Below are 16,562 nucleotides of genomic sequence, written 5' to 3'. Positions count from 1 at the left end.
GCAATGTTTTGACAATGTTAGGCCTACAATAAGTAGACAGTGGCTCGCAGAGAAATTTTGTTTTTCTCAGTTATCTTTCAATCCAGGTAATGTTATGTTCTCAAACTTTCATGTTATATCGCAATCTCTAGCTTCACATTCTCACGGAGTTTGAGCTTTCTAGGATGCATAGTTTATTTATCTGCGGGTCGAATAACACGGTTCCCTTTTCACGGGAACTCCATGTACTGTTATTTCAAGTACATTGTGCCCGGTGTACTCACCACTTTACTTAAAGTACATCACCTCTCATTTACTTTGTAGTTCAAGTATTTTTTAGACATACTTTACCAACACCGATCCCATTCATAGCAAGTAATTATAAATGAGCCCATGCTCTTTTAATACGAGTCAGTATCCTATTAAAAGCAGTTGCCACTTAGATCATTGATTTCCCTTATAGATTTTTTTTTTGGAGGCATGCAGTTTAGAGAAGCTCGTTTTAGCGAACGCCGTTTTACCGACCTCGGTTTATTAAATGCCTTTATAGAGAACCCAGTTTAGAGAAAATGGCGATGAGCCTCCTTTTAGCGAATTCGGTTGCTGCGAAGCGGGGTGTACGGGTAAATCAGGTGACTTAACATTTATGTAATGAGCCGTCGCAGACTGCCGCCACGAAGCGGTGGGAGCACAGCGGGGCACTGCGCACGAGTGATACACGCAAGAAGTAGGAAAGCATTTTTTTAAAAAGCGTCCCCTTTTCGATAAACGGCAATTCTCTAAACTGAGGCTCTGCTCCCTAGACCGTGCTTCGATAAAACCTGCCCATTCTCTAAAACGTGCTTCCATGAAATGGCATATTCTATCAACCGTAGTAAACCCTTTATTTTTTACTTGTCAGTTCAAAGTTTGCACAATGCGGAGAGCAAGTCGTCTGCTTTTTGCGCAGGAGTTGAGGTGACATCAGAACGACGACGAGCTCCGATTGGCTTTGATTGATAGTGGGCAGACCTCAATGCTTGATGACTTGAGGTCTACCCACTATTCCTTTCAATCAACCAATAAGAGGTTGGCGTTCTGACTTCATCGCAACCCCTGTGCAAGAAGCAGACGAACTTGCGCCCCACATAGATTGAATGTGCACGTGAGCGAGAGCTTCCTACCCTGCAGTTACCTACAGTGCACAAGGGTCTAGGGGAGAGAACTTTCCGAAATTGAGACGTTTTCCTATCTCAGTCTAGGGTTTATCATCACGTTCCAGGCAGCCTTTCAGTGGTTTAAATGATCTAACTTGTGGACAACCTGGGGATCCAAAGCATTGGCCCAGCTTACCTGCCTGCCAAATCGTCGATAGTCATTTTTGCCGCAAAGGGGGCCCTTGGCCCCCTTTGCGGTAAAAATGGTAAAAAAATGGTAATTTGCCAAGCGAGCAGCACTTCGTCGCGGATAAAAGGCCGTCACGGCGTATGCACGATGGCCTTTGGGGATTGCAGTGCGGGTGGCAACGAAATAAATGACTGTCTGTTGTTGAACCAGTGCGCTGCATCATTCTCCGAGACGGGTAGCAGCAAGGGAATTCCCACAAACTCTTCAAATTTGCTGGGTTCTTCAGAAAGAAAATAAGCCAGTATGTAACTCATTTTGCCCTACTTTGAGAGTTTTGTACTAACAAACAAGAGAACTGTAAGGAAAAAAGTGAAGAAATTGGAATCCACTTTGTTATTTTTATGCCTCATCATGCACTGCAAACTTCTTATCCCATCACTTCAGCATAGACAAACTGGCAACATGAGTGTTTGTGGCAATAGAGGCTCACTTCATTCAATTCTGTGTATCTACAATCATTTGCAAGTTTAGTAAGAAGCTGAAACACTAGTTAATTTTCAGTCATTTCCAAAAGGCTTTCTGCACGCCTTTGTTGGGAAAGCCCTTATGAAATGTTCAAGCAAAGATAACTTGGTCTACTTTATTATCACACTACTTCTTACAGTGACGAGACAAAAATACTCTCGGAAGCGTAAATTTTCAGTGCCGCGATAAATAGGACGAGAACCTCCATCTAGCAGGAAAAGTCGAGTAATGAACACAAACAAAAAATCCTGCTGGAATCTGTCCGTGGGAAGTAAACTATCTGTAAAGTCAACCAGGCCAGTACGACAGGTTATTGCCATAAATACAGATGAAGAAGAGCTACGAAGCTGCATACATCACAGAAAAAATAAGAGACCATCAACCCGTCTGACCCACAACGCACAAAAAGTTATGTGCGCTGAAACCCTTCTATTCAAAACCAAAAGAAAATGTTTTCAAACAAGAATCTTGTATCAACGACATCAATCCTCTTTATCCAACACTTGCAGCAAACTTTCCGACTAGACTCGGTATCTCACTCATATTAACCACTTCGGCGATCTTCAATACAGTTCTCTTAAAGACTAATTTGTCTTGAAGTGGTGTCCGACTCTACACCATTCCAGGCCAAACCACAAACCGAGGCAGCAATAACATTGCTGTCATCTTACATCAGCAAGCTAGCTGAACAGTCAGAAGCCCCAACTGCTCACAGTCATTGTCTTTCACTCACTAGAGACGGCTTTCAGCGGCTAACGTTGGCCAAACATGAAGATTCCACAGATGCCTGTGGAAGGGAACAGACTGCAAACAGTTTTTACGCCGAGTCAGTTGATCAGCATTACGATGACTCAAACCAAAGTTTGTGAGAAGCCGAAGATAGCCTTTTCCGACACACTGCCCATACTAAACGCTGCTCTCTTCCCTCGAAAAGTTCTGCAAGCAAATAAAGTCACTTTTTTCTATGCTCGGTGAACAGAACAGCCTTCATGCATGTTCTTTTCCTCTCGAGTCATTTGGTGGTACCTCGATCCAAAACGTAGGAAGGGCCTCAACCATTTTGAAGGACGGACAATTTAGAGATTCAGTGCTGCGTCCACTGTATCGACTTGAGGTCGATGCCTTCCTGAACCATCTCCCATAGCGGACTCATTTCCCGCAACTTCTTGACTTCGTCAATGCACTTCTTGGCGGTGTAGACGACCTCCTCCTCTGAAGTGAACCTCCCGATCCCAAACCGGATCGAAGAGTGGGCGAGATCTTCGTCTGCTCCGATGGCCCTCAGTACGTAAGAGGGCTCCAGGGAAGCGGATGTGCAGGCTGAGCCGGAGGACAGCGCCACGTCCTTCATTGCCATCAGCAAGCTCTCGCCCTCAACCGCCGAAAAGGACAGGTTGACACAACCGGGGTAAGTCCTCTGCGGATCTCCGTTGCGGACCACGTGGGTCAGTTCGCTGGTAATCAGCGAAACGAGGATGTCTGACAGCCTGGACACATGGCGGTGGTCGTACTCCATTTCCTTCGCCGCCACTTCGCACGCGGCTCCTAGGCCTACCGCCAGAGGCGTTGGGACAGTGCCGCTGCGAATCCCGCGCTCTTGCCCGCCTCCGCTCTGAATGGCTTCCACCCGAACGCGCGGCCTCCGCCTCAGGTAGAGGGCGCCCACCCCCTTGGGACCATAGATCTTGTGCCCGCTGATGGACATCAGATCAACCATCATCTCGTTGACGTCCACGGGGATCTTGCCGACCGCCTGGGCGGCGTCCGTGTGGAGAAACACCTTCTTCTTCCGGCAGGTGGCGCCGATCTCGGCGATCGGCTGCACCACGCCGATTTCGTTGTTCACCGTCATGACGGACACCAGAGAGGTGTCAGGTCTTATGGCGGCTTCGAGTTGGCCGAGGTCCACCAGGCCGTTGCGTTGGACCGGCAAGTAGGTGATGTCAAAGCCTTCGGCTTCCAACGCGCGGCACGAGTCCAAGACGCACTTGTGCTCCGTCTGCGTCGTGATGATGTGCTTCTTTTTCTCCGCGTAGAAGCGGCCCACCCCTTTCACCGAGATGTTATTGGACTCGGTGGCGCCGCTCGTGAAGATGATCTCCTTGGGCTGCGCGCCGATGATGTCCGCGACCTGGCGACGGGCCTTCTCGACCGCCGCTTCGCTCTCCCAGCCGTACGCGTGGGTCCGCGAGTGCGGGTTGCCGTAGTTATTGATGAGGTAGGGCAGCATCGCGTCGAGAACGCGCGGATCCATCGGCGTCGTCGCCTGCGCGTCCATGTAGAGCGGCCGCAAGAGGTTGTGGTCAGGCTCGTCAACGGGCTCTTCGAGACCGCCGAGGAGCTTGGACGGGATGGAACAGAGGAGCTTGCACTCGAGGCTTACTCTTTGCGGTTGTTGACGCCACCACGGGTGACGCAGGCTTCGGAAGAGGACCGACATGTTGCCCCGGCCGGTTTTGCGTCGTTGGTGATTACGGGCAGATCAACAAACTCGGCAGGACACCGAATCTGGCAGCGGCCATTGAAGCTGGCGACTGGAAGTGGAAGTCACGTACCGCAGCGTTGCCTCCGGTTGCCTCGTAAACAAGAAATTGTTAATATATAACCAAAGAACAGTATATTTAAATAAAAAACATTATAAGAAACTACGTGTGAAACAATTATGCTAAAAGGCTACTAAAAACATAATATACGTTGATTTGTTTTCTCAGTTTCGTTTTCGTAAAATTTGGCTTTTTAATTTGCTAAAAGATACAAACGTTCTCTTCCATAAAATGTATTCAATATTTTTTGTGACTAATTATATAAAATACATTTTATTTACACACAAAACATAATAAACAAAAACAACAATGCTGGAATATGTGTTTCCTAAAACCCACCCCTATTCTGAGTTCAAAGCAGGAGCAAACCCAGTCGTCACGTTAGAGGTTAGAAGCACCGGTAGGCTCTAGGCACCGCAGCTTGACCAGCCGGATCGCAGACGTGGGTCTTCTGCTCCTGGCAGCTCTTTGCTCCGTCTGCTCCGTTCACAACCGAAACCGTTGTGAAAGGAACAGTTGGCGGCAACGGCTGTGCGAGGTCTACATCTACACCGTCGGCACCAAGTTTAAAAAAAGACCGAAGATGGATGACGCGCACAGCAAGTACTCGTCCAGCTCTGCTACGTGGAAGACCCCCGACGCGGCCAGCTGGCGGCTTCGTCCCGATGTCTGAGGAGTCGGGGCCAGCATTTCGGACCTTAAACGGTGACTGTTCATCATGGTCGCGGCGCCCAGCACCAGTTCGGGAGAGATCTTCCGCGTCGTTCTGCTCTGCGTCCTGTGGTACGGCATCAGTTCGGGCAACAACGTGGTGGGAAAGGTGGTGCTCACCCACTTCCCTTTCCCGCTCACCGTCACCATGGTGCAGCTGTTCTCCATCACCGTGCTTTCGGGACCGGCGTTCGCGATCTGGGGCATCAGGCCTTACCTGGACCTTCCGTGGACTAAGTACATGACGTCCATCGTGCCGCTAGCCTGCGGCAAGTTTGTGAGTTCGCTCATGTCCCACGTCAGTCTCTGGAAGGTGCCCGTCTCGTATGCGCACACCGGTACGTACGATCACTTTCACTTATAAATTCGATTGTGGCAAACGTTGTGCATTACATCTGCCATGACAGTAACTTGTGAACTGGCACTCTTTTGCGTACGTTGTCTTCGACTGCTGTCTTCTTGTGACTTGTCATAACAGCACTTCTAGGGGGCAACTTCTGTCGTATATTGACGCTTTTGATTAAGGGATTGGGGAGCTCTTGTCATTTTGCAAGCGTAGTACAGTTGTGAACTTGTGCCATCTGCACCTGTAGCGCAGAAATTTTGACGGCTTTCTGAATTGTGACTTGTCATAAGAGCGCTACTGTCACCATGGCTAAGTGTTGGTAAATTTGGTTATAAGATATCGGGAACTCGCTTGTCCTTTTGCAAGTGTGGTACTTTGTGGACTGTTGGCACCTGCACACATAGTGCAGAAATTTTGACAGCTTTCAACTTGCAACTTGTCATAACCGGTCACCAGAGGAGAATTGGCGACCCCCTCGCCTGGGGAAGAGGCCACGGGAGTGATGTTTTTTTTAGGTTTTTTTTGCCCGATCCCCCAAAAGTCATCCTGGTGCACTATCCAACACTGCCTGGTGATAGTTAGGGGGAGAAAATTTGCTTAGAAGGTTGGGAGGAATCATACATTTTTCCTTTCAGCCTTAGGCTAGGTGGCGCAAGCTGCTGCCCGTTTCAAAGGGTATAGCCATTAACATCCATCCATCCATCCAGGTTTCACTTCTGGGAAGATAGCTTCTGGATCATATGCATACTTTGCACTGCTGTCACATCATCCATTTCGCACCACCACAGAAGAGAGTGAGGGGGCAGCTGCTTTTGTGCGAATTTTCAGTGGAGGGTTAATCTTCTATTCGCAACTTTCAGCGATGGTGGTATCGAGGTGTGAGAATCACGCTCCCTAGCTCCTGGATGATTCGCTTCACAATAAAGGTGCTTGCCTACACCTTCCTGACGTGAAAAAATAAAGTAAGGCTCTATTACTGCTCTTATTGAGTAAAACAAGAATAACTTACGCGTCGCAGACCCCGCCTTGTACTGCTGTCCTACGACGATCATCTAGATGACAGCCATTTTGATGAAAGCGAGCGCGCCCCCATAGGTCGTGAAAGTTGCGAATATTTTTCTAGAGGTGAGAATAGCTATGTTTGGGCATGTCGGGGACAAACAAAAGAGAGTCTTGGTGAGAGGGGAGTTGCCCCTTACCCTTGTCTCTGATGGTGGCTGCAGAGCTGACGAGATGAGGTTAGGTGTGAGAGTGAGGTTGCTGTTTGTGATGTCGAGGAGGAATGTCCTTTATCTAGGATCGCTCCAAATCTGTCGTTATTGCATTACTTAAAAAAAAAAAAAATCAATAAATTGTTTACTTTTTTTTTATGCTGTCATCTTGTATGTTTCTGCCAAAAACTATCAAATCTGACAATTGTTGGTATTTGTTTAAAGGGACACCGACATGGTATTTATGCTCGCCAAGGTTTTTATTTGTGCATGCCGTACGAGAGCCCAACTACCCAGAACAAAATTTGCGACTCGAAATTCGTTTTCTTTCTGCCCGAAAACTGCCCATCGAGAACTGGCCGTTTTGAGTCGCGCTCACTCTCTTCTCCGTGGTCGCGAGCCGTTTTCTATGGTTTAGACGCAACCACCAGAGATAATCTAAGTTGTGGGTCAGTGAAGGCACAAACTCAACACTAAAAATAGACTGAAAATAAGACCCATTTTTTGTGGCTTCTAAAAAGTTTCAAATACGTTGATTGAAAAAAAAAAAAAATAAATAAAAGAAAGCTGCACATCCACATTATTTTTAGTAACTTTCTCCTTCTCTATATTTCTTCCCCCTCCCCAGTTCGGTTTCGGGCAGTTGCGTTTTTTTACTTTATTAAAAATTTTAATACACGTGACGCTGTACCAAAATATTGACTGGGTAGTCTTCTGGCACCATAATGAATGACCTGGTAAAGAAAGGAATAACAATGTTTGGCGGGGTGTCAGTGTCCCTTTAATTGTCAGCCGCTGACAGCAAGGTCGACCTTATAGAGACGCATATACTTTAGGTGCATTTGTGTGCGGGTTGTAAGGGTGGGTGTTTCGAGGTCGTGTCGGCAATTGAGACCGCATTAATTCTGCTCCGATTCAGGCGGGCAAGAATGAATGTGCCACTCTTAGCAACGGGAGACTGAGAGAAGGTTTTCCTATGGGAAAAGTTTAGCTAGTTCTTTGTGACTAAAAAAGGGGAGGGAAGGACATTTTTCTTCTATCAATACGAGAAAAACTTGCGACATTTTCCGGAGCCCTCTGAAGGAAGAAATTCCCGCAGTGAAACACTGAAGCCACATACTAATTACTAAAATGAATCATTCTGCTTTTTCTTTTTTTGAACCGCTGTGCAATCTCACCGTAGATCAAGTGAAAAAAAAAATGGTCCAAATCGGTGTTTTCATGTTGGCTCAGTTGCAAAACGCGGATTCAGATAAGGGTTCCCTTTGCATATTGCTTCCAAAAGAGCAGATGTGTTGCAGAAAGATACCTCTGGATAGTGGTTTGGACAGTAACAGATAACTTTTAAAATCTTTTTTTTCACTGTTGGTGATATACATATATATACTACATATTTTAATTCCTTCCTTGCGTTGTGAGTAAATTATCACGCTGTGGTGCAGGTGAGTGCACTCAAAAGCATCTTACAAGTACACATACAATGCATTTATGTGTTCATAGATTTTTATGCAAGTAGTACATACGGACATATCAATCCAAAAAAAAAAATATACATATCCAACTCAAATTTTTTTTTTTTTTTTTACGTGAAAGCAGCGTAGTTAAGTGTCTGTTGTTTAACACTTCCCTCTCCTTCTTTTCTTCGCTAACGTGCAATGATGACGTAAAACTTAGTGGAGAAGTGACAAGGTGTGCACCCGCATCTTCATTATTAAAGAAAATAGAGCTTCTGAAACATAATCTTTTTGCCTATACAAACACATTGAAAATTCATTGTCTGAAGAAACTTGGAACGCATCGTCGCAGACACTGAGGCAATCCCAGGCACTCTTGACAACTTTCAGAGTCTGACGGCACAGTCCTCATCATTGCTAGTCCTCTGTTTTCGGTTTTACTTTGTAGATTTTGTTACAAAACTGTCCTGTCCAAATACTTAAAAAAAAAAAAAAACCTTTTTAAGGTTCACATTGTAGTTTATAAAATTTTCTTCTTCGTGTACCTTTGTGTCAAGAATTGTTTCCCACACTTGCGACTGCTTACGGCCAAGTGCATTATTACCCTTTGTTCAGGGGTGGATTCATCGGTCAGGCTTTCGGGGAAGGCAGTAGGCATTTATTTGTCTGGCAGGGGGGTTGGGGTCTGCCGAGAGGTGATGTCACAGGCAAAACTTTCTCCGGATCTATTTTATTGACCTATTATTCGCTAACTCACTGAAACAATATTAAAAAAAAAATTGGCAGCGACCTTTACTTTTGAAGTCTTATAATACCTGAAATGCATTATAGGAAATTGGTGTCTCACGTGACACATGTTTTCCCGCTAAATTTGGCGGGGAAACTGAATGGTTGCATAGTTTACATGACGTCGATTTCTCCCGCTAAATGTAGCGGGGAAACTGAATTGATGTTTTGGCCGCAAGACGTGAATTTTTCCGCTAAATTTGCTGGGTTGACGTATACGTCATGTGATGCCACTTCCCGCGCTAAATTTAACAGAAAATGCACGGATGAATGGACAAAATCTTGGGATTGGAGGTGGCGTTAAAAAGCATTTCATGTCTTTAAAGTTGACCTTGAGTGGCGGGAGGGGGAGGGGAGGAGGGGGCAGGCACCCACCCCACCTCCCCCTTAAATTCACACATGCTTGTGATATCTTGCGACAAGAGAACGTACTGGCATGCTGGAGCCATTCATGAGGAGGCCCTGGAACTGCATTTCACGAGAGCGAAGGTTTTGCAGTATTTGCGAGATGGAATGTACCGTAAAATACTGGGCAAACGCCCACTAAAACTTGAGAAATAATCGTGGAAAAATGGGGGATGGGCGCTTGTCTGGTCGTCAGTTTTACACTATGCATAAGTTCTCAGATCTTACAAATTAGGGAATGGGCGCGTAGTGATGCGCGTTGTTCTACGATACATACAGGGCATTTTTTTTTTTTTAATACAAATTTGTTTAAAAAAAGCTGTGAAAACTACACTTGTGCAGGTCATAGTATAGAGGGCTAATCGGGGACATAGTACAGAGGACTAATCGTAACAATTAGTCGGCTAATTGAGTAAAATTTGTTCATTAACTTTTTAATTAGTGCAAATGGACATATGGTTCCAATCAGAAACTTGCTGAGAGTCATCGAAAACCACTAAATGAATTATTTTTAGAAGGATATAACGCAGGGGCAGCATTTTACGACGTTCTGTAGAAACACTTCATTTGGACGCGTTTCGGTTTCTTATTGAAGCCCATCTCTGCGCCCGCAGTCCTGCTCACCAGTGGCTTTGACGCACAACACTCATACGCCCTACTTCCCTCCATCGTTCGAGGGAGGCGAGGGGGTAGCTTCGCGCCGCGACCACCAAGAGCAGAATTGCGGGCGCAAAGATGCGCCTTAATAAGAAACCGAAAACTAGAAACGCGTCCAAATTGAGCATTTTTCACAACGCCGTAAAATGCACTCCTGTCTCACATCTTCATAAATAGAGTTATTTAGAGGTTTTCGATGATGCTTACGAAGTTTCTAATTGGAACCATATGTCTATTGTAACTATATAAAAAGTTAATTAACAAGTTATACTTAATTAGCTGATTGTTACTATTACCACCCTATACTATGTCCCCCTGGCCATATGACTCACCTGCACAAACTGGGTGAGTGTAGCTTTTACGGAATATCTGAAACAAATCTGTAAAGCTTAAAAAACAAAACAGAAAAAAAACTATATTTATGGTGGTGTCAAAAGTTTTTTGAGTCAGTAGCGAACGAATGATGCACTGAAAAAATAGGAAATGTACAGGAATCGCGAGTGTTCCGCGGATCTTCAACAGGTTGTGACACTCTCGATCGTAAGCAGTCACAAGTGTGTGAAGCGGTTTTCGAGGTGTTACTCTTTGAACGTTTCTCGAACTGACGTGTTTAACAGCATTTAATGTTCACATCCTTTTCAGTGAAGGCAACCATGCCCCTCTTCACGGTGGTGCTGTCCCGCATCATTCTCAAGGAGAAGCACAGCTGCACCGTAAGTCAGAACTCGTTAATTCGCTTACCGGCGCAAATTCCGGGAAATAGGCTCGCGCAGCTGTCTTCACGAGTGAACAATAATCCCGTAGTGTTGGGGCAACAAATAGCAACTGGCTTTGAATTCTGAACGGATATGAAACATCCTGTTCTCCCAAAAATGGAGCAATCGTTTTTAATGAAGAAAACCTGCGTATCTACTATGGTAACAGAATGTGCAAATGGGCTAGTTGCTACATGATTACTACGTAAAAGTATAAAAAAAAAAAAAAAAGTAGGAACAATGGATTATGTGGGGAGGGCTGTGTTCATTTCTACTTTTTTGTCCAATTTTTCGGCACTTATCCATAGTATTTACTATGATGCCTGGAATGCTTCTCGGAGTGGTGTGTTTATCGCCTTCTAAAAAAGTGGTCCCTCGATTTCGCCTCGATTTCGCCTGTCATCATAGAAGTGTCATATTGTCATGCCGAAAATCTTGAGTCGGGCTGTTTGCAGTTCCTTTTCGTTTGCTGATGTCCTTTCATTCATTGCGGTGGGTAGACCTGATCGTGCCCTGTGAGAAAGTTGATCCACGGACTTGGCCCTTAGGAACGTTATGTTAGGTCAGAGCAGGTTGGCTATCTGAGGGTGTTGGACCGAGTTTCATCAACTCTCATTGATCATATTCTTACAAATATAGATACCGAAGCTGCTGGCATTTACAAATATAACATTGCTGATCATTACCCCTTATTCATACTTGTTCCAAAGATCAATAACGCTTCTGATAAACAACATCGTCAGCGAGCATGGAACATAAATTACAAACACTTTGGGATTTGATTTTACTACATTATTTAATTCAGATGTAAACATTGAATTTAGTAGGTTTGCAGATGTGACTAGGGATGCGATTAAAGATTCCTTAGATGAGTTGAAACAGCGTCGTTAGCTAGATCCGGTCTGCCCGTGGATTACTAAGTGCATTCTTAGCGCACTGAAAGAAAAAAACACTTGGCAGCAAAAGCTGAAGCAGCACAAACACAGCACTTTTTATCTCAGACAATATAGACATCATCGTCATTTCTTATCAGTGTCCCTGTCACTGATAAGAAAATGTAAAAATGAATACTACAGTAACCTTATCGCTAGTAACTGCCAGACTTGGAAGAAAATGTGGGAAGTCATCAACAGCGTCATAAAGCCAGGGTCAAAAACACAAACAACCCCAGACAAGATTGATAACAGCACCTTCGAAGGCTTTAATTGTTTCTTTACCAACATTGGACCGCAGCTTGCGAATGGCATTATTTCCAACACCATGCCAACGTTTCTATGGCGTGTCTTTATCTCGGTTACCTGTGTACTCGAGGAAGTAACACTTACAGAAATTTCATCCATTATTATAAATATGTCCATAAATAAATCACTTGGACGTGATAGAATTCCAATTAAAGTGCTAAAATTTATAATTGATATAGTGGGTATTCCACTGCAATATATGTTTAACCATTCTTTAATAACCGGAATGTATTTGGACTCAATGAAAATAGCAAATATGTGCCCAATATTTAAAGGTGGGAATGATGATGCTAACAAACCTGAAAATTACAGGCAATTATCAGTTCTAAATGGTATGAACACACAATTTGAAAAGCTTGTAGTAAAACATATAAATGCCTTCATAGACACATTTCAATTTATAACCCCGCTCGAACACGGTTTCTGACCTAATAAATGTACGCCAAGTGTTGTTATATCAGTTAGTCAAGCAATAAACGACTTACTTAACAAAACAACAACACTACTCTGCGTGTTTTCCTCGATATTAAAAAAGCTTTTGACACGGTCAATCATTTCATTCTTCTTAACAAATTGGAGAGATACGGGTTTAGGGGCTCATCATTAAGGCTTTCTCAAAAGCTATTCAACTTAATTCTCACTTTCAATATGTCTCCATGTCGAATTGTCAATCAAATATTAGGCCAATCACAACAGGGATTCTGCAGGGATCGGTGCTGTTTCCTGTCCTATTTTCATTATATGGCAATGATGTCTCACATTTACTTATTAATTCCCAAATAATAATGTATGCAGATGATACAGCCATTTACTACACAAATGATTCGTTGGATAACATTAATAGTGTAATCAATGAAGAACTGATTATTGTCTAGGATTGGTGCAGCTATGACAAGTTGATGCTGAATATAAAAAAAAACGAAGTATGTTATGTTCCAAATCTGGAACGTCCTATTGAGCGACCTTCGAAATTCGCATACTTTTAACAAAGCACTGAAGCACTATCTCCTCTTGTCTGCCTGGATCGTCTTTCATCCTCATCCTCGTTTCTTTGGTATTGGTAACTGAGATTAGCTTCTAATATCATAGAAACAAGATAAGGAGTACTTTTGTTGCTTTCTAATAACATATGCCTGTCGCTCTGTGTTATGATATTTTGTTAATGAGCCTAAACTAGCCTAGCGGCTATGGTCTCATGTGCTTTGTCCAATACTTTGTATGCATTTTTCGGTCAATAAAATTGAAATTGAATTGAATATAATTATTATCCTTATATTGAAGTGTTCCAAAACAACCCCAATTGCCTTTACATTAGTGCATACCTACACAAAAACGGTATAAGTTAGAAACAAAAATATACATGATCACATTCGGGGCGCACTAATACAAAAAAAAGTACAAAACACGAAGCAACAGTGCTTTAGTGAAAATCAGACGTATAGTTATTTGTCGCTACAAAGACAGCAAAGGCAGCATTAACAGTTGGGAGATTTCACCTCTGTCCAATCTGCAAGATCAGCCTTATTAAGACAATGAAGGCATTAAACAAATTGGGACAGGAGACGTGCTAGCTTGTACACTGCAGACGTGTCACTGGAACTTTGCTTTATTCTGCTGAGACGGCGTAAGGATGGGCGCTAAAGCTTGCTAGTTGGGTTAGTGACTTTCCACCGCACTACTGGACTATTTTTATGGCAGTTATTGCAACAAGAAAAGCTCTCTTGTTTATGCTCCCGATGTGTCTCTTGCTGTTCCTTTTTGTTTAGTGCATGCATTTTTTAGTAAGTCTGTAGAGTTTTCTCATCAAAATCTTTACCCAAGCACATTAAATTTAATGACAGAAAAGATAGGTAAGACAAGTTTGAACTTGAAAGAGTTGCTTTCTGGTGCCCAATTTAAATATAAAGATTTTTTTTCTTGTACCCTTTGTTAATACGATGGTTGCGCAGGGTTAGGATTATTTTTTAACGCTGGAAAGTTGATCTATGCAGCATGAAAATGGCGCCAGGTGTTTTGTTTTTAAATTTGTACTGACCTGGCATTTCTTTTCCTCTCTTAAACCGTGTAGAGAACACTCGCTAGAGTCATTTTGATTCATGGCAGTTTTTGTTTTCAACAGCTTGCACCTCTGATATTGGTATCACGTTGCACAGTTTGTCCATGTTGGCAGGCTATGTTTTTCAGCGCACGCGGCCGCGTTAGGATGTTGTAGGAATTCCTTTCCCCGTGTCGGAAATGCCTGCTTAGCATAAAAGTATGAAATTCTTTACAGTATACAAGGTGTTTCTTTTAGAGGGTCCCGATTTTTCTTAGAAGCGTAAAAGCTACACTAATGCAGTCTGTGCAGGTGAGTTAGTATACGGCCAAGGAAACATAATATAGGGGGCTAATTGCCAGACTAGGTTGGATAATTGACTCAAATTTGTGAATTAACTTTTAATGAGCGATTATAAACCTGGTTCCAATTAGAAAATTGCTGAGCATCGTTGAAAATTACTAAATCAGTTAATTTCTGGAAGGTTAAAAGCACGGGAGTGCGCTAAAGTTATTACTCCTTCAAAAGACCCAAAACTAGCAGAGCAAAAACGCGGATGTCAAGAGACGAGTGTGTTTTTGTGCGACAGCCTTGCACCTGTTGTAAGAGTGGTAACTTGAGTGCACCACCGCGCTGACTGACTGATTGTGTAGTTTTTAATGACATTCGGGAAGTTTCTAATTGAAACCATATGTTTATCTTTGCCAATTAGAAAGCTAATGAACAAGTTTTTAACAAGAAAAATAAGAATTGAAATTGAAACTCTGTATTAATTGAACACTGAAGTCGTACCAGAAGAGCAAACATTCAGATTTCTTTGTGTCACGCTTTCAGCTGATTGCACATGGAACGCATGTATAGCCGATGTCATTAGGGGGAGTTGGGTAAGCAATGGATTTCATCTTCGAAATTTGAAAAAGATAAACTCAATTTATAAAAGGGCTTGCCTTTGTGTGCCCAGTGTTGAACTATTCCTGCACCGTCTGGGACCCTTCCCAAAGAAACCACATTAAAAATCTAAAGAGATTACTAACAGTACGACCGTTATGCAAGTGTCATTGCTATGAAAAAAGAGCTAGGATTATATTCATTGGCTTTCCAATGAAAAAATTTATATTTGAAGTTTTTATATAGTATGTATCATAAGACCACCGGCATAAATAGTTTGTCTTACATTTTACCTCCTACTAGTTATATTTAACTACGTAAGGATTGTATTTACAAAATATGTGAGCTCCGTACCAGAATAGAATTGGGTAAGAGTTTTTTTTTTTGTTAAGATCGTTAAAGAATGGATTACTCTGCCTCATGAGATTGTGTGTGCGGCAAATGCCCAAACATTCTTTTTTATGCTTGTTTGCCCCATGCCATAGTGCCTAATGGTGCTGCAGGTACAAAAATGAATAATAAATAATTAAAAAATATGCCGCTATTTCTTTTTTTTTATCCACACATTAGCAAAGTACATTAGCTATTCAAAGTATGATTGTCCAGGTTCAAGGCTTGGATCAGAATTTTTATCACAGGACTGGCCATTTTGTTGCCCCATTAGGATGGTTGCGCCATAGCTGCGACACTGTTTCGAGGTATCTTTGAGTTTGTTCCTTATATTAAGTTTGCTTTTTCAAATTTATTCATCGCGTGATGTGGAATAACATAAAATTATTTTTACACGGTTCTATGCAAGACATCACAAAGTGAGAAAAAGATCTTGCGGCTCAACTCGTTAATTTTCGTGAATTAAAAAAAAGATTGCACGGCATAAACATTTAGCAGGCACCCTCTTTCAAGACATACGTTGACAGGACATCTGCTAGAAAGGGAGCGAACAATGCTTGGTGATTGACTTATGTGATCAATACGATAGCAATGGAAAAGCAGCTGGATGTTACAGAATACAATACAATACAATTTATTTCCTTTTTTGTATACATTTTGCTCTGTGCCCACATAGGCCAACGAGGCTTGTGTGTGGAATGTGGCAGGTGACTAACAGCCTGAATTTTTACAGTTTCAACTCATTCTATGAGTTTAATCAAACAAACAAATTAAAAGAAAAGAAGCGGTTCATACACAATAACCGGTGGAACGGGCCTCTATTAGGTACACACTGCTATTTACTAATGCTTTTCAAAGCATCGTTTTAATAACCAATACAATTCATACAGTGGTTACGGTCGTATGTTGGTACATTTTATTAATTGTCATATCTTTTTTTTACTTCCTCTGTTCATTGATTCATATTCTTGCTATTCTTTTCATTGCACGTGGATGTTTGCACTCAATCAGCTCTTCAGGTAGTTGGTTAAAAAGCTTTGGCACATAATATTTTCTTGTAGCCTCTCATACTTTGTCTTTATTAATGGTTCAAACTATTTCCTATTTGGTCGTAATGGTCTATCTTTAACAATTTATATTTTGTGGTACTTGATCGAAAAGAATTTTACGATTATGTTACATTCCAATTGATCACTAAATTAAAATATGCCTAGTTCTTTATGTATATCATCTATTAAATCGTTTCCTTTTTTTATTTGGCAACCCCCTCTTCTGAATATCTGTTTTTGGAGAGTTTCAACTTTTCTTTA

General features: G+C 42.6%; 2 protein-coding genes across 2 annotated transcripts in view; one reads left to right on the top strand and one right to left on the bottom strand.

The window, feature by feature from the left end:
* Nucleotides 1–1,931: 1,931 nt before the first annotated feature.
* LOC8051997 (cysteine desulfurase, mitochondrial) lies at nt 1,932–4,386 on the bottom strand. Its single transcript, XM_002434189.5, has one exon. It carries the CDS (start codon nt 4,268–4,270, stop codon nt 2,915–2,917), a length of 1,356 nt encoding a protein of 451 aa, XP_002434234.2. The 5' UTR covers nt 4,271–4,386; the 3' UTR covers nt 1,932–2,914.
* A 334-nt stretch (nt 4,387–4,720) lies between these two features.
* The window catches only part of LOC8051998 (solute carrier family 35 member E1 homolog), a 37,332-nt gene continuing 25,490 nt past the window's right edge, over nt 4,721–16,562 (top strand). The window contains exons 1-2 of the mRNA XM_029980017.3: nt 4,721–5,422; nt 10,586–10,656. Coding sequence (XP_029835877.1) covers nt 5,092–5,422; nt 10,586–10,656 — 402 coding nt within the window. The 5' untranslated portion in view covers nt 4,721–5,091. The remainder of the gene's footprint in view (nt 5,423–10,585; nt 10,657–16,562) is intronic.

The sequence above is a fragment of the Ixodes scapularis genome, unplaced genomic scaffold, assembly GCF_016920785.2.
Source record: "Ixodes scapularis isolate PalLabHiFi unplaced genomic scaffold, ASM1692078v2 PGA_scaffold12__126_contigs__length_90152505, whole genome shotgun sequence".
Taxonomy (NCBI): domain Eukaryota; kingdom Metazoa; phylum Arthropoda; class Arachnida; order Ixodida; family Ixodidae; genus Ixodes; species Ixodes scapularis.
The sequence above is the reverse complement of the archived record's forward strand: the minus strand, read 5'-3'. Positions and strand labels throughout refer to the sequence as shown.